At 37.5% G+C, this 16,807-nt stretch overlaps 2 protein-coding genes across 7 annotated transcripts; both read left to right on the top strand.

Moving 5' to 3' along the window:
- Window positions 1–556: 556 nt before the first annotated feature.
- On the top strand, window positions 557–5,792 carry LOC103723207 (putative serine/threonine-protein kinase PBL21). 5 transcript variants are annotated; one of them, XR_606584.6, is made up of 5 exons: window positions 557–1,271; window positions 1,676–1,865; window positions 3,971–4,338; window positions 4,991–5,245; window positions 5,349–5,792. XR_606584.6 is itself a non-coding variant. In XM_008814062.6 (4 exons), exons 2-4 carry the CDS (start codon window positions 1,745–1,747, stop codon window positions 5,012–5,014), a joined length of 513 nt encoding a protein of 170 aa, XP_008812284.3. In that variant the 5' UTR covers window positions 557–1,271; window positions 1,676–1,744; the 3' UTR covers window positions 5,015–5,792. The 5 variants fall into 5 exon arrangements, 3 of the variants coding, with proteins under 3 accessions (XP_008812284.3, XP_026656054.3, XP_088561945.1); XR_015969449.1 differs by having other exon boundaries at window positions 626–1,562; XM_008814062.6 differs by having other exon boundaries at window positions 4,991–5,792.
- Window positions 5,793–11,394: 5,602 nt separating this feature from the next.
- On the top strand, window positions 11,395–15,904 carry LOC103723201 (receptor-like cytoplasmic kinase 176). Of its 2 annotated transcripts, XM_008814048.5 has the most exons (6): window positions 11,395–11,657; window positions 12,269–12,618; window positions 13,744–13,879; window positions 14,498–14,640; window positions 14,722–14,845; window positions 15,255–15,904. In XM_008814048.5, the coding sequence occupies exons 1-6, from the start codon at window positions 11,597–11,599 to the stop codon at window positions 15,713–15,715; spliced, it is 1,275 nt and encodes a 424-aa protein (XP_008812270.3). In that variant the 5' UTR covers window positions 11,395–11,596; the 3' UTR covers window positions 15,716–15,904. The 2 variants fall into 2 exon arrangements, with proteins under 2 accessions (XP_008812270.3, XP_089782019.1); XM_089925893.1 differs by lacking the exon at window positions 11,395–11,657 and having other exon boundaries at window positions 12,048–12,618.
- The last annotated feature ends 903 nt before the right edge of the window (window positions 15,905–16,807 follow it).

Below are 16,807 nucleotides of genomic sequence, written 5' to 3'. Positions count from 1 at the left end.
CTGCATAAGATACCATTCAATCGGCTGCACTGTTAATTTTGTTATGTATATGTAAAACTTCGATGAAAAGTAATGTGTGCATCAATCGCCATCAATTCTATAGAAAAAGGAATCGCATAGATTGTTAATCTGAAAGCCATCTAATAACTATTAAAAAGTCATCCTATAAGCAAATTCGGGACATCGTCAATGTCTGCGCCGCATAAATCAACTTCTTGGGCACCTGTTGGAATAGTCATATTTTGATACTATTTGCGGTTATTAGGGCACCACTATTCCCTTTGATGATAAAACTAACTCCACCAAAAATATAATTTTTTCGAACTATTTATGTTGATCCAGTGGTTTCTCAATTTAAATAGTCAGGAATTCAGCTAAAACAAGAAAGACACGCTGGAATCCTTTAGATTCGACAATGATTGATTTGGGATTTCATAAATTTTATTTTTTCAGAGTGTCTAAATCGGTTGCTGGATGGGCCGCAAGAAGACTCTCTTAGCCCGCTCCTATGCATCGAGCAAACTATTCCTGTAACTGAAGCATCGCGTGCTGACGCGTCAAGTTTCTATTTGCCGAAAACTATGGCTCCGTTATTTCCCGCGGAGAGCCACCTCTCCTTTCTCCCGTGCATCGCTCTGTTTCGTGCATCGCGGGCTCTCTCATGGCATCTTCCTTAATTCTCCCCTCCATCTTCCGTCTCCTCCGGCGGAAACGGCCGGCGAGCTCGGAGACCGCGAAAATTCCGGTCATCTGAACGGAACCCTAAAAAGAAGCAAACGGAAACAGAGAGGAAACAAGAAACCCTCTCTTTTTCTCTTCCTCCGCTTCTCCCCCAGACACATCTTCCCTATTCCTGGCCTTACCGTTAGGGCTTCCGCCTCCCCTCGGAATTCCCCCATTTCTTGCTTTCTTCCTCGGTTTATTCTTCGAATTTGATAGCCGTGTGGATTGATGCTGCGTGGCTGCTCCTGATTTCATGGACCATCTGTTCATTTCTTTCTTTCTTTCTTTCTTTTTTTTCGGTGAGAAGGAGAGATGATTAGTGGAGGAGGAGATAGGCGCAATATAGCTTTTTGGTGGTAGATTCTTCTGCGAGGAGGGGAGATTTTAGATAGATTTCAGGGTCGTGGTTGTTGGTCCTGATTAGGGTTGGATTTGGGGCTGAGAGATGAGTTGCTTTTCTTGCATGACCTATCGTCAGAAGGAAGCTGGAAGGAGGCTCAGTGATGGCACGATGCCCTGGTCCTTGTCCGGGCTCGGTGATTCCTTAGGTATGCCGAAGTGTTTTGAATCCTTTTCTTGCCAAAAAATCGCAGTCTTTCCTCTTTGGCATGCCAAATTCTTTAAATTTTAAGGACACCCTTATGTTCTTTAGGTATGCTGGCATTCATCACTTCCTTTTTCTGTAAGATTATTTTGATTTTTTTTCTTGGGCAAAAAATTTAAATCCGCCTCCCCCTTTGGCATCCCAGTTTCTTTTTACTTTGAACTTCAAGTTGTCTAATTTGATTGGGGAAGGGGGTTTTGGGAGGGTCTTTAAGGGGTTCTTGGAATCAGGCCAGGCAAGCACATATTCTTCTTCTGTAGCAAACTTGCTTAGGATTTGATGCATCTTTTGTTGAGAAGTTCTGATTTTGATTACATTTGATATATAAATTTTCATTTTGATGGGCAGGTTGTAGCAATCAAGCAGCTGAATCACAATGGGCTGCAGGGGAGCAATGAATTCCTGGTCGAGGTTCTAATGTTGATAATGTTGCACCATCCAAATCTTGTCAGCTTATGTAGATATTGTGCTGAGGGAGCTGAGATGCTGTTGGTTTATGAGTACTTGCCACATGGTAGCTTGGAAGATCACTTACGTGGTAAGCTTCTTTAATAAATCATCCTATTTCTGTCAGCCTTTTGCTTTTACCGATCTGGTTTACATATATTATTTGCATGGTTGTTGTGAACGTTGACTTGTTACCACAGATCTTTGCTGACCAGAAATGGTATATTAATTGCTGTAAATGATCATTTTGCTGAAATATAAGTTCCTTTTGGTGTTATATGAGAAATCCAATGGAACTTTCTTTTATTTATCATTGTTTCCATCATGCAAGGTATGAGGTATATTATTATGTTTTGGGATGAAGCTTACGGGCTTGCAGAAACATAAATGTAGTTTACGTCAATGTTAATTGTTTTCAACTATAAGCTAACGGCTACCAGGTTACTACATCACAAGGAAGGATACACCATGCAGAACCACACATGACAAGGCTTGTTTTGACCTTCCATCCGCTAGTTGCTTTATCGTATTTTCTTCATGGTCATATACTCGACTATAAGCAGTTATTATAAATCCTTCTATTTGTTTTATGTTTATGTACTCTTTCATACCCTCTACCTTTCAGATTGTTGGACCCAAATCTAAGCCATTCTCAAACAGTGCGGTCTTCAATGCATATAAACAAACTCTCTTAATGGTTCAAATGTTTGTCTTTTCCAACTCTCTTTCTTATTTTGCCCTCTTCATCTCCATATCCTTTTCTCTGTTAAACATTACTCTCATGTATCCCCTTCATTATTTTCTTCCTAATTTTATCCTTCTTCTTCTGTCGCTCTTCTTATGTCTCATTGCTGCATTAACTTGCTCCAATTACACCACCTGGAAGTGCAGCTCTGCAGCTGCACAGAGTTCTCCAGGTTTTGATTATACCAAGAACAAATTTATCTATATTTCCAATCCTGTGTAATATTCTAGCAAGATAGATAGTCACTCCACTCTGTCTTGGGGCATTGGCTCCGACTCAAAACTACTCCAATTATGTTCTCTTTGCAGTTGCATTTCAAGCTTTGTGTTACTCCAGGTATTGAACTTATTTTAGAATGTTCTCTCCTAAAGCACCCTCTTCAAAATTTCAAATTAGCAAATAATCCTGACATAATTGTAACATGTAAACATCATTCATCGACATGATTCCTACTGATGTTTGTAGCTACTTTATTTGTAATATGTGTAGTGTGTTGAGGGTTGATGTAAATATTTTGCCAGGATCAAAACTTAGACGTTACTCAGCTTATGATTCAATCTTGGTTTTGTAACTGGTTCCACATGTAGATCTTTAAAGTTGTAAATACTTTTGTCCTGGATTCCTGCATGAATTAATGCCCATAAAAAAATCAACTTCTGATCAATTAATTGTGTGACTGAGAATGCGGAAAAGTTTCAAATGACATCAAATGTAGCCCTAAGTAGGAATTCTTGGTGAATGCAGAATTATAAAGTTGACCCCAAATAGTTGGGACAAGGCTTGATTGTTTTGGTTTTGAATTTTAGTTATTCGTATTACTACTAGGAAAAATTATTTAACAATCTTATTACTTGAGTTCTGAATTTTAGTTTCTTATTGGTTATCTTTTGTTCCATTGCCCATTCTCAACACTTCTAGTTGTGACTTACAAGCCTACTTTGATGAAACTTGGCGTAAATTTGAGGTAAAGATGTCTTTAAATCCTGCAGAAATGCTTTTTTTTTAACCCATGGTCCTTTTGGTAACTCCCATGTTTCATTGAAAAGTCCAGTTAACCAAACCAAGCCAGTACCGAGCATTTCATTATCTTTGGTATTACACTTTGTGGAAAGCTTTGTGCTCTCATCCTTATTAGAGAGTTCCAGCAATTTTTCACTAATCCTAGCCGGTAACTTTTTTTAGATTCCAACTTATGCTTGGAAGATAGTCACCCTTTACTTGCTTTATGTGCATCTATATGACTAATGGCCTTTGCTACATTATTTGATCACAACTGCAGTTTCACACATCATAAAGAAACAAATCATGTGGCATCTCGACTTATCTTTATTCAGTTTGATCAACAGATGTATGCCATAGTTTTTCTGATTTAAATATTGACGTCTCTTAGATTTTAATATTTCATATTCCATTGTGTGAGTTACTGATCCATAAGTTATTTCTTTTCTCAGATCTGCCACCTAACAAAGAAGCACTAGATTGGAACACACAGGTAAAGATTGCTGTTGGTGCTGCTAAAGGGCTCGCCTATTTGTATGATGTGGTTAACCCACCTGATATTTATCATGACTTAAAATCTGCTAACGTATTGTTAGATAATGATTCCAACCCTAAGCTCTCTGATTTTGGACCCACGAAGCTTGAACTTGTTGGTGACAAAACTCATGTTTCAACAAGGGTGGTGGGAACTTACGGATATTGTGCTCCTGATTATGCTATGAGTGGGAAGCTGACTGGTGTGGTTCTGTTAGAGCTGATCACCGGTAAAAGGGTGTTTGACTTTTCCAAGAAGTTGGGGAAGCAGAATTTAATTTCATGGGTAGGTCATCACAATAATGGCATTTCAGTTCTATATCTTTTTTAATTTCTACAGCAAAAAGTTTTTGAATCTTTTCTTTTCTGCTTCAACTCATTGTTAGTATATCATTTCACTTGAAAATTTTGAGAACCTTTACTTTTCTGATTATTCAGGAAGCTTCATCAGATGACTACCAGCTGTTTTTGAAAGATATCATAGATTCCAATTCTAAATTTCTAACATTTTTTGGTGTATGGGTAAATTAAGATCACTGTTCTCAGAAGCATATTAAATCCGAGTAAAATGCATAACAGAGAGGTGGTTTCTGTTTTTTCACTTTTCCAATAATGTAGATTTTCTTTATCAATATTATAAGGACAGTGATGGCTCCAGTTTGTAAAATACAGCTATGTTAGGCTAGTCTAATATCCAGAAAATAATCACAACGATCTCACTATAATTCTATATTTCCATAGTTTCTATTGTCGAGTGGTATGAAGACTTCACTTTGTAATTCAACCACTACTGGCTAGCTCAGATCATGAACAGAGTCCCTGAAACAAAGTTTCCTTCTTTTGTGACCATGTGTGGCCCAGGCAGATTTCAAGCTAGATACTGTTTTAAGTTACCTCTTAACTGAAGTTTCATTTCATTTCTTTTTTCTCAATGATAGGAGGAGGTTCATTCAATTGGCTGATCCATTACTGCATGGGCGCTACCCGATCTGTGCCTTTTACCAGCTATCGGTTGTCACCTCATTGTGTCTTCATGAGCAGCCTCAAATGCTCCCCACCATGCGTGATGTAGCTGTTGCCCTCAATCATGTGGCATCTCTGCCCTACATCTTGGAGAACGGCCAAAAGGACAGCTCCCCCTCCTCCAGCAGCACCACCGCACAAGGCTGCCAGTTCTTCTGTTACAACAATAGGTGATGGTTTAAAGGGTTAATCATTTGCGAACTAATACTAAACTGGTTTATCCTAACTGAAAGCTGCGAGCAGACGCTTATGCCATTGAATTGACTACCACAGGATCTGCTAAACAAATGTAAAGATCAGATGTAATGTTGCGTCGTCATATGCATCAGAAGCAAGTAAATATGTGTAGCTGTTCATGCATGCACTGGTTTTTTCGATACTCTAGACTGATTCCGGTTTTTGCTTCTTCTGCGGTTTACCACGACCATGTACGAAAATGTTCTCAGATATGGCTTGCAGAATCATATGTTGAAGCGCTGGCTCTGCCCAAGTTTTTTTTTTCTTTTTTTTTTTGTGCATGAGAGTGGGAGACCTCTGAATTAGTGCGGAGCAGAATTTTTTTTCTTTGAAGGAAAGTTTAAAAAATGGTGGGAAGAACTGCAGTTGGGGAGCGAATGGAAGAATTGCAGTCCTCTCTCTCTTTTATTGATTTTATTCTGTAGATTAACATCATTATATTTGATTTGCAATGATGTATTTATGCTCTCCCTCTTTAAATGTTGAATCATCTTTTATCTCAATAAGAAGGATCCACTATGCACTAGTTTTGGTCCTGCACAATAAAAGTTGGAAGTTGGTGGGGTTTGTGATTTAGTTGCTCGTTTTTGATAGGAATTGAGAAGAATAAACAATGATGATGGTGGTGGAAGTTTTTTATGTCAAGTGCTGATGAGGATATCCCAAATGATTTGCAAACGAATTAAGGAATGCATAGTCAATTCGATCAGCTAGTATAAGTATATTTTTTATTCCCTTCAATATATATGAAGACTAGAGACTTGCATTTGAAGTTTTGTACAAAACAGACAGGAGAAAGATCTCCATTCTCCAAAAAAAAAATCAATGACTCATAACAATTTAGAGACACAGCCATGGCTCTAGGTTTCATTAAATTCAGTAATTAGGAAAGGTATTTCTAGACAAGGAAGAGAAGCCCAACCAAGAGAGATGTTTCCGAAAAACGCTTACTGCAAGCAACGTGCTCGCTTCTCTCCCGTCTCCAAGCTCTCTTAATTGGCAGATTAATGGAAAACTGGTTTAGGCTAAAGGCGATGTTGCGAAATTAAATAGTATGTAGTATAAAATGGGCATTTTTAATTGGTCAGTGCTATTTCCATGTTTAAAACACTTCAAATTGGAAATTGCCAAGGAGTTTCTTGAATGAGTCAAATAGTTCTTGAATGAGCTCAACAAGATTAAAACATAGCTATTCTTTTTCACCGGACGGTATAGCTTGTTCATCATACGTTATGCATTATGTCACAATACACTTGCTCTACCTTATTTCTCAGAATTCTAATATCAATTCGTATGGACAAAACTTGGAGTTAAGGGCACCCATTAATAGGTTAAAAATCTTGTAAGTAATAATCCCCAAGGGAGGGGTTCCTTTTTCAAAGTTCTTTTGCTGGTGTCCGCCTTTAGTCATCCGTCCACATTTAGTCATCTAATCTTGTGATGACCAGTGAGACTCAGACAAAGCGAAAGGAGCAGAGCATTGCATAACATTTGACCTTTCTGGATCAGTCCTTTTGACCCATCCATAAGAAACAGAGGGGTTATGGCGTAGCTTCGAGGTTGGTCTACCCAGCTTCCATGATAGAAGTGGTACATCAACCCTTGTAGAGAAATTTGATACATGCATCTTCTAACCCATGACCTTTAGCTAGCTCATTTTTCTGATCGTAAACGATAGAGACATTTGCTATTTTGACTCACGAAAGTTTAGTTTTCAGTCTTCATGTCACATCAATCTAACTTTATTATAGATATGTTTTCATGATTTCAGACCTTATAATTAAAAAAGAGAATCCATTCCAAGGTCCAAGCATTTGTGTTCGTTCTCCAGCTTTAAGTAATACTCTTTTCTCGAGTTCAGATTAGCCCACTTTTATTTCGAGGAGATTGAATAAAATAGAAGTCTGGTAATAGGAAATTGTCTACATTGATCCTTGACAGGTTATGGACAATAACTTTCTAATGCAGGGGCTAAATGCCAAATGTTGGACCCAAGTCCTGTTTTTCTGAGGTTAGGACCCAAGCACTAGTGCTTTAAAGTATGCTCTTCTTTGTGGAGGATTTAGAAGTGAGATGAGTCATCGAGGTGGTGGCTTGATGGGCAGGGCAGACAGGGGAAGTAGACAGCAGCGACCGTAGGCTTGAGAAAAAAAAAGGTCAGCAGGTATGTTGTTATGATATCATATGGTTTCGGGCTCAACTCAAACTGATAGGATACGTGGTTTCATTAATTACTCTTACTGAGAATGGTCAGGTCAAGGCAGAGAATAGTTGAAGGGGTTTTGGGTCAAGCTCCGAGAAGTTTGCAGTAGTATCCAGGCAAAGGAGGTTATCTCTGGTTGAAATCAAATTCTTTGACAACAGTAGAATTCATGCATCCATTCGTCTTGGTGCTCTGCCTTCTAGTTTTCATGACAATGGATAGGATTACGCATCATGCTCGAGTCATGTATGAGAAACGTATGAAAAGAGACCTCACTAGTTCTTTATTAGGTCTTAATGTCAGCAAGGACATATGCCTGATGCATCATACATGTATGGATATAACCAAAAAAGTCGAAAAACAATAGCCCCTGGAGTGCACTGGGCAACTCCCTATTTCCTACCCACAGAGTATCTCTAGAGTGGTTGACCACATACGATGCTATCTAATTCTCAGCTCCGTTGGTCTCTCTGTATACATGCTTCGTCTGAAAGACTATATGCCTAAGATTATTCAATATGAGCTTATTTAGCTTTATCGTTTCATCACAAGAAAATTGGACACAGAGAGATAAAACATAAACAGAATATAAAAGATTTCTTATTCACAAATTGTCCTCCAAAATAGCCCTCTGAATGGAGCGATCGATGGTCCATTCACCGCATCAACGGTTTGATTTTCGTCCTACGCAAGACTTGCTTGCAGAAGGAAATAGAGAACAAGGGAAGAAGGACTGAAACAACGGTATAAAGATGTCGTTAAGTACAGAATCTGGTATGGGAAATGTAGAATCCGATGGCTCATTAAAGGTGGAAAGAGTCTTTCTTTGCATAAATGTTCTTGAAATATTATCAGTCTCCTTCGAATCTAACTATAGATATTCTTTTAAACTGTTTTTTTTTCTTTTGATTGACCAAATCGTTTGAATTGGTAGATGTCAAAGGGAGAGGCTCCAAAATAATTTGGTAATGCTTTGAGAAGCTACGGGTCGTCCTCACACCATTCACGCATTAAGAAATGAAAATAGACAGGAGATGTGCCAAAACTCCACCTGATGCTTGACTTATTGGTTATATGAAAGTTTTATGTAATGAACCTTAGGAGTTAGGAGTTGAAACCACCATCAAAGAAAAGGTGCTCTATGATAATTCAAGAACAAAACAAACCCTGTGCACTGGGTAGGTTTAGAATTTAAGCTTTAGGTTGATAAGCAGTGTGGTTCAAAAGATGGAATATTTTGCTGTATCTAGTGGTACATACTAACCATAATTTAACCTCAACCCCTGTCTCAATTATGAGTCAGCTTTATATGTCTACATTCAGCAACTATTTGGTGCTTTCCATTAAAATAAAATTATTCCTTTAATTTCCATAAATATTATTTTAATAAGTTATCTCCATTTTTTTCTTGGTTTTACAGGCCAATAAGCTAAGCTAGAACATGGGAACATTTACTTGGTCTTCATTCTTCTCTCTTAAAAAGAGGAAAAAAATGATCTAATTAGAAAGAAAGAAATATTTCTTCAACCAACTCAACTTAAATCTTTTTAAAAAATTTAAAAAATTAAAAAATAATAAAAGTAGGATTTAAGTCTTCTTTTTTTCATTAATAAACTATAAAATTGAGTTACATAGTCTCCTCTAATTAAAAAAGATATATCTTTCCTAAAATAGATATGATTAGTAGAAATAATCATGAAAAAGTTGAACCCTATGGTAAGTAGATTTTAACCTATAAATCGATTTTAACTCCAGCAGCTTTGCCTAATTCTTTATGAATTAAGAGATATGTTCATTCCAAGTTTTTCTCAGAAAAAATATTTGAAGATGATCGCTCATCATACCACATCTTTAGAAGGTGGCACCACGTCTTAAATTTTAAAAAGTTATCTGATTTCAGATTAAAAAAAAAGTACCTCAATCGAACATCGTACAGACAAATTAAGATTTTTAGAAGTTTGGCGCATGATTCAATTTCTCAAGATGGTAGATCTCGCTTCTAGACTCCATCCGATCTTTTTTTGTAGTAGCCAAAATAGCCCACATCAAATTTGATAATCCTTCTAGATCTTTTTTTTTTTGCTGTTTTTTCACATGCTTATTCTAAAACTAAGAATCTTTAATCCATGCGTTTGACTAAAACAAAGTTTTCTCTTTTCTTTTCTTTTTTTTTGGTACGAGAAGGTAAAAGTGATCTATTTCCAACTCTTCAGGATCTCACATACTTTCTTTAAGGTTGCCTTTAGCCGTCCCTCTCTTGGAGCAGCTGACGAAATAATTTTTGTCCAAACCACGCTTTGCGTGTTATGCTTCTTGAGTTCTTGGCTTTAAAAACAAGAATGCTTGGATCAGGGATATGCATTGCCTAGCTAATAGTATATACCACGGGCGGTCAACCCTCCCGTTTGAATCAAAAAAAAAAAAAAAAAAAAAAAAAATCTTTCCAGCTGATCTTCTTGAAATCGTAGTTGTCAATCGAGTTGCTGGATTTGCTACGAAGTTTTCAACGACTACTCAGGCTTCTCCCTTAAGATTTTCTATTACAAAGCTTATATTAATAAAATTAGGCATAACAATTTAATGGTCAACCCTTTCATGTATGACCTAACTTTGCTCTGAAACAACCAATATTTTTCACCAACCTAAATTTGCTGTCAAACCTCCAACATTTCTCATTCATAATCACTGCAAGCTCTTGGTAGACCGCACCATATGGGACAGAAATATAGCATTGAAGAATCAAAATTGTCCTCGTGCTATATGGTACGAAGGGTTTGTCTCATACATAGAAATGGAGTGATTTATGAAGCAATACCATATTTTTGTAGCTAGTCATATCTATAGGAGATTAATAGTGCGGCCGATTGGATTGCTACTTATATAGCTACCACAATAATATTGTATTATTGAGGCTTTTTCAGCTTTAGTAGGACATTTATAGAATATTATAATAATTGATATGTATGGTCGTGTATACTCTAGAGCATTGTAAAGTAGCCACTACAATAATAAAAAGAAAAAAATATTTTTTCTTGACATAAAATAATTGATTAATTCTAAAAAATATATTTAATGAGTATTATACTATTATTTTTGTAAGAGCTCTACGATCAATTTAGCAATCTTCAAGACTATAATTAATGCAATTACTTTTTTTTTTGATACAAAATGCAACACTTTCAATGGCCATAGTAATAGTAAAACATCTTAACAAATAAGCTCTTTTCTCTTAGATATCATCCACTAAAGAGAATTTTTAAAAATCCTAAATAATATGATTTTGATTTTAGATATTATGTACTAGCGAATAACATTTCTTTTTCATAGAGTTTCATAGAGTGCACAACCGGAGATTCTAATTAAAGATGAAAAAATACTGCCGAATGCAATCTCGGTGTATCCAATTCGTCATCTTGTATCTGGATCGAATTCATAAATTTTAGATTTTGTGGTGCTTGCAATCCAATCACTCCTTAGCTCGTCGGAGTCCATCAAGTTTTTTCCTGATAAATGTTAAACTTCACATATAAGATATATAATCTTTGATATAAAATTCAAATCATATTTTATTGTTTAAAATATTTTTGTATTTATTTGTTTTTATCTCTCCTGCATTGTGGGGTATTTTGCTTGCAAATATCTTGTAAGATCAAACATACCCTATGGCAATTTTAATCCTATAGTACGAAAGAAAAATATGATTATCTTGAGACAAACTAGAACAATTTCATCTAAGAAGTCCAATTAGGTACTTTATTTATGGTCTTCCTGTTTCCTCCCATAAATGGGTCCAAAAGGGTTTCCTTTCATGCTTACCTTTGTGTCAAAGATTCCCAATTGAATCTGTCAAACGATGGTGCCAACAGTAACTTAGGCTTTGTTGACCGGGCGACGGGAAACGAAGACAAGGGTGCATAAAATCAACTCTTCCTCCGTTTCCAGCCCTCTTTCTTCTCTCTCCTTCCAAGCCATGCCCTGGTCTCCATCTCCCTAAAGAGAAGGCAGACGAAGAGAAACCTCAGAGGGAGGAGAGAAAGTGAGTGAGGGAGAGAGAGAGAGAGGGGGGAGGGGGGAATAGGTGATGGGGAATTGCTTCGGTTTTCCGGTGAAGTCTCCGACAATCACCAGAGCGTCCAGCCCAGGTAATAAAAGATCAACAAGAATCTATACCTTTTATATGTGTGTCTGAAAACGAAAAGGATGAGATTTTTATCCAACTCGGATTTTGGTTGCCTTTTTTCTCTTTTAGTCTTTTCCATTTTCTGATAAAAGATTGCTTTTTTATCTCCTAATTTGCTCTCCCCATGCTAGTAATCCTCTAAAAATTCGATTTTTCCACCTTGTTAACATGGATTTCCTTCGGTTTCTAACTTTCCTTTTTTAATGTTGGGTTGATTTGATTGATCCTATGGTTTTAAGATCACTGTTTTAGAGAAGAAGAAAAAAAATCTTCGTTTTAACATTTTGTGTGCATTTTTTTTTTATTCCCTTCCTATCTAAAGAAAAATGTAATTTTTGGTTTGAACTTTCAGCATGGTTTTAATGCTTTAGCATCTATCAATCTAAAATGGTTTTCAGAAAATTCCCTGCTCAAGGGCGATTCTAAACTATGTTTTGACCAGAATTCCCTATTTTTCTTATTTAGGTATGACTGATCTTCCAGTTTCTCATGGTATCAAATGGGTCTATTCGAATGTCACTTACCCTTTTCCTCCATTTCTCTTTCTTCTTCTTCCATCTGTTATAACTGTAGGGCCATCAACATCAAAGACCAGCAGTAGCATCACCACCACCGGGAAGCTGTCAAGCATCAGCAGCATTACCTTTGGGCAGTCTTCTGGCAGTATTGGAAGTGCTTATGAGGCTTTTCCGGAGGGTCGGATCCTGGAGGCACCAAACCTTCGAATCTTTACTTTTGCTGAATTGAAGAATGCCACGAGGAATTTCAAGCCTGAGACAGTTCTTGGGGAAGGTGGATTTGGGAGAGTATATAAGGGATGGGTGGATGAGAAGACTCTGAACCCAGCAAAGAGTGGGTTTGGGATGGTGGTTGCTGTAAAGAAACTGAATCCTGAGAGCATGCAAGGGTTGGAGGAGTGGCAGGTGATCGTCCATATTTGTTTATTTTAAGAGGTCCATGTCCATTAATTTATTTTATTGCAAATTTGTAGTTATGTTCTTTTCCTGTTGATTTTTTCTTAGCTTTGTCATGAATTCCTTTTTTGTGTGTATATTCTTTCCTTTCTCATTGCAAGGAGTAGGAAATTGTGTAAGCAATGATGTTGTTCTTTTCTTGTATAAATACTAGATTTCTTCTTCCTTTTGTTTTTCTTGTAATACAATTTATGACTTTCTAAATACTTAGTCTTTTTTTTTAAAAAAAAAATGTAATGTTCACAAAATCGATGCATGTAATTATACTTTCTTGTATTGGATGAGTTTAGCAAACTCTAGTGGTGCCAAGATTTTCCATTTTCTTGTTTACTAGACTGCGGCATGTGCAACATGTGAAAAATATGTGAAGGAGAGAGGAAATGAAGTGGAGATGAATGCATGGATGCCCTTGGGCTTCACCCATGGAGCTTGGTGTTTCAGTTGTAGTAGAACAGATATCACATGATTGTACTTATTATAAATTTATCAATTAAAGTTCTGTTATCTTCTGTCCATAACATCTAGTATATTCTTTGTTATGATGTCCGAGCATTTATACTTTGGCATAATTTTGTTGGGAGATCATAGTCTGTCTTCTTCTAAAGGATTACATAAAGCATTTCTGATCCTTTTTTCACCTTTTAAACCCTTTGACTTGTTACTCAGTTAAGTATGTCAAATCTGCTAAGCACCCATGTGGCTGAAGTGCGATCAGTTGCATTCAAGAATGACAGGAAAAAAAGATTTATTGTTATTATTATGGAAGGTCAGCACCTTGAGTTGGTATCCTCTCCAATTTAGGGTTGAACTGGAGAAGACCACTTCTACATCACTTGCCATCTGCGTAATGCATAATTTCCCAGCTCAAATCGCCGGCTGTTCCACGATACATGGATGGATGGCTGGTGAATGCTGATGTAGAACTGGAAATCTCCAGTTCAACCCCGAACTAGAGAGGATCCCAAACTCCAGCACCTTTGTTGATTTCTGGGAGTCTTAGTTTAATTGGTAACAGCGCTTCTTTTTGTTAATTGTTACTTAATCTAATAAATTTAATTTCTTTTTTATTTGCAGTCTGAAGTGAATTTTCTAGGGAGGTTGTCACATCCCAACCTTGTTAAGCTCTTGGGCTATTGCTGGGAGGACAGGGAGCTCCTTCTTGTGTATGAATTCATGGCAAAGGGCAGCCTAGAGAATCACCTCTTTCGAAGTGAGTCTTTCAGAAAATACAGAAATATTGTGAAAAAGGATAATGCCGGTGCTAACCACTCAGCAACACTACTTTACTGATAAGCACTAACATAATGCTAATGATACATGACTTAAGTTATGATTAGTTGAGTAACATCAAATAGAACAGCCGTTTCTCTGGCAAACTTATCTGGTTAGAATAATGATTTTGGTATGAAAATATTGAAATGTACTGGAATGAGGATCTTTTTGGGCATTGTAACCACAGGTGTCAGCATTCAGCTCTGCTCCATTTATATTATATTTCATTGTGGTTTTATCATCTTATTTATTTTGACTTTCACTCTTCGAGAAGTTATCTTTGTGGTTATTCCTTAAGCTATGAAACTGTGAAAATATAGAAAATATAGTCATCCAATCAAAGAAAAGTACACATTTTTTGGCTGTTCATCATGTTGGAGTATTAAGTCTCAGAAAGAACTAAATAATGTTGTAAAGTTTATTTAGTATTGTGAACTTGTGGATTGCACTTTTTTGCTGTATGTCATTCATGGAATGATTTGAAGAACTGATCTAATGTCCTTCAGTTTCATGAGGTATATCTTCCATACTCATGTAATCAGTATATAATGGGCAGGAGGAGCAGCTTTTGAGCCACTCTCTTGGAGCCTAAGGCTGAAGATAGCCATAGGCGCAGCTCGCGGCCTCGCATTCCTTCATACATCAGAAAAGCAGGTCATTTACCGGGATTTCAAGGCTTCCAATATCCTCCTTGACTCGGTAAAATTCTTTCTTTCAGACTTAATACTCTCCCTGAAAGTTTGTGGTCTCATCTTGTCCCTATCTTGGTTTCTTGTGCAGAACTACACTCCCAAGCTTTCTGACTTTGGATTGGCAAAGCATGGGCCAACTGGTGGAGACTCGCATGTCACGACACGAGTCATGGGCACCTATGGATATGCAGCTCCAGAGTATGTTGCCACTGGTACGTATCATAAAAAAATTTACTTAAAAAGTGATCATCATATTCGACATCACAAATCAAAGTAACTGCCATTTCCGTATGCGGATTGTGGGCCTTGATGAGAGAAGCATCATATGCTTCACCACCTCTATAATGAAGTGGCTTATCATCAATAGTGATCAAATGCTGTTGTGCTTTTGGATTGGGGCAACACTGTTGCACATATTTCATTCTTCTGCTCTCTCTGTCACTAGAGCCGAACCACATTAAACTTTATGTAGCCTTCAGGAGCTCTTATCTCATGTGAGATATTTTAAGCCATCCTAATACCGCCAGCATGCAATACACATGCCTGCTTGCTCTCAGTTTATTTCTCTGTATCAGTCCCTTTTTTTTCTGTGTAATGATTGGAATCCTTTTCATCAACTAGGCCATCTATATGTGAAGAGTGATGTTTATGGTTTTGGAGTTGTGTTACTGGAGATGCTCTCCGGTCAGCGGGCGCTCGATAATAATCGTCCAACCGGGCAACATAATTTGGTTGATTGGGGTAAACCATACTTGGCTGATCGTAGAAAGCTGTCACGGTTGATAGATCCGCGGCTCGAGGGACAGTACCACTCCAAAGGAGCTCTTCAGGCTGCTCAGCTTACCCTGAAGTGTCTTGCTGGTGATCCTAAAAGCCGTCCATCTATGAAAGAAGTGGTGGAAACACTGGAGCAGATCGAGGCCATGAAAAGCAGGTCAAGGGAGTCTAAAGATGCCGCCAAGCAGACCGCTGGTTGCAACCGTGGCCAAATTCCAGCGCAGCCCCGTTCCCCACTTCAGGCGAGGCATGGTGGTGTTGGATCTGGCATGCAGGCCAGGCACCACCCTCCCAGAGTACGGTAACATGTTGAGATTTGATCTTATCAATTGTGCACGTAGACCAACCCCCATTTTTGTTTATCTCAATCGTTGTAGTTCCTCTCGGTTTTTCTTTTTGGGAAACGATTTGAGGATGTTCTGGTGATTTGTATTGACAAAAATGAATGTAATCTGATTAAATGGAATGAGAATTTTCTCTTTTTTATACTGTAACAACATCTTTTTTAAGATTAATGTGTTAGAAAAATGATGAAGAGTGACTTTTAGTTTCATAAAATATGAGTTATCTACTTCCATTTTCAATGATGGGACAATTTGTATGGATGGCCATTGTAATCCAAGTAATGAAACGAGACTTTAATGTTGTAGTATGGGTAATTATGGAAACATTGACACCGAGTTTGATTTGAGAAGTATAGAACTGGTTTTTTTGCTTATTTACGTGGGTCAATCCTTTTCGAGCACCACCAATTGGTTCTGGTGGGGATGGACTCTGGATTCTGTATGCTTTTTTTCTCAGTTCTAAACGATGCAAGTAGGAGAATTTTTTTCCCATCAAACATTGGACTGAAGAAGGCCCCTGCCGATGTGCTGCTGCTGTTATTTTCCTGTCTTAGATTCGGCCCCATGAAGAATTCTAACGTAAGAATGTGGGGACAAAAGGTGGTAGAAAAATTGATCTGCTTTAGGATTAGTTTGCCTATGTAATCAAAGGCTACCTTCTATGCTGAGGTCCCTGAAAAGGATCCTGTTAAACTGATTATAATGATGTCATTTTGATGCCAAAGTGGAGTCCTCCATGCGCCGCCATTTTGGAATGATGAAATTCTGATAGTTCTGCTGCGGTGGAGAATGTAAACAATTTTTTTAAAAAAAGTAATTTTAAAGCTAAAGCACTGTTAAATTATAAATAAATGATGCAAATATTTAGCATCACTAATTTGCGTCGTTGATTAGCGACGCAAATAAGTGTTTTTAATATAAGCCGCTTTAATGACGATGTATTTTATAAGTGTCGGCGATTAGTGATGCAAAACAAAAGCGTCCTAAAATTATTTTGTTTATGGCTGTGTTGCCGATGTTATTGCAACGCTTTAAAACGCCAGAAAGCTGACA

This window comes from Phoenix dactylifera, chromosome 10, assembly GCF_051530095.1.
Source record: "Phoenix dactylifera cultivar Ajwa chromosome 10, Ajwa_hap1_PhDact_Kaust_v1.1, whole genome shotgun sequence".
Classification (NCBI taxonomy): domain Eukaryota; kingdom Viridiplantae; phylum Streptophyta; class Magnoliopsida; order Arecales; family Arecaceae; genus Phoenix; species Phoenix dactylifera.
Note: the sequence above shows the minus strand (reverse complement) of the source record. Positions and strands in the feature narration are given on the sequence as shown.

What these genes read in the sequence shown, in the direction of transcription:
- LOC103723207 (XM_008814062.6), top strand. Translation starts at nt 1,745, where the DNA reads ATGTTGATAATGTTGCACCATCCAAATCTTGTCAGCTTATGTAGATAT. An exon ending in CTTGGAAGATCACTTACGTG is followed by an intron (nt 1,866 to 3,970) that starts GTAAGCTTCTTT and finishes TTCTTTTCTCAG; the next exon opens with ATCTGCCACCTAACAAAGAA. An exon ending in AGCAGAATTTAATTTCATGG is followed by an intron (nt 4,339 to 4,990) that starts GTAGGTCATCAC and finishes TCTCAATGATAG; the next exon opens with GAGGAGGTTCATTCAATTGG.
- LOC103723201 (XM_089925893.1), top strand. Translation starts at nt 12,163, where the DNA reads ATGACTGATCTTCCAGTTTCTCATGGTATCAAATGGGTCTATTCGAAT. An exon ending in CCAATATCCTCCTTGACTCG is followed by an intron (nt 14,641 to 14,721) that starts GTAAAATTCTTT and finishes TTTCTTGTGCAG; the next exon opens with AACTACACTCCCAAGCTTTC. An exon ending in TCCAGAGTATGTTGCCACTG is followed by an intron (nt 14,846 to 15,254) that starts GTACGTATCATA and finishes TTCATCAACTAG; the next exon opens with GCCATCTATATGTGAAGAGT.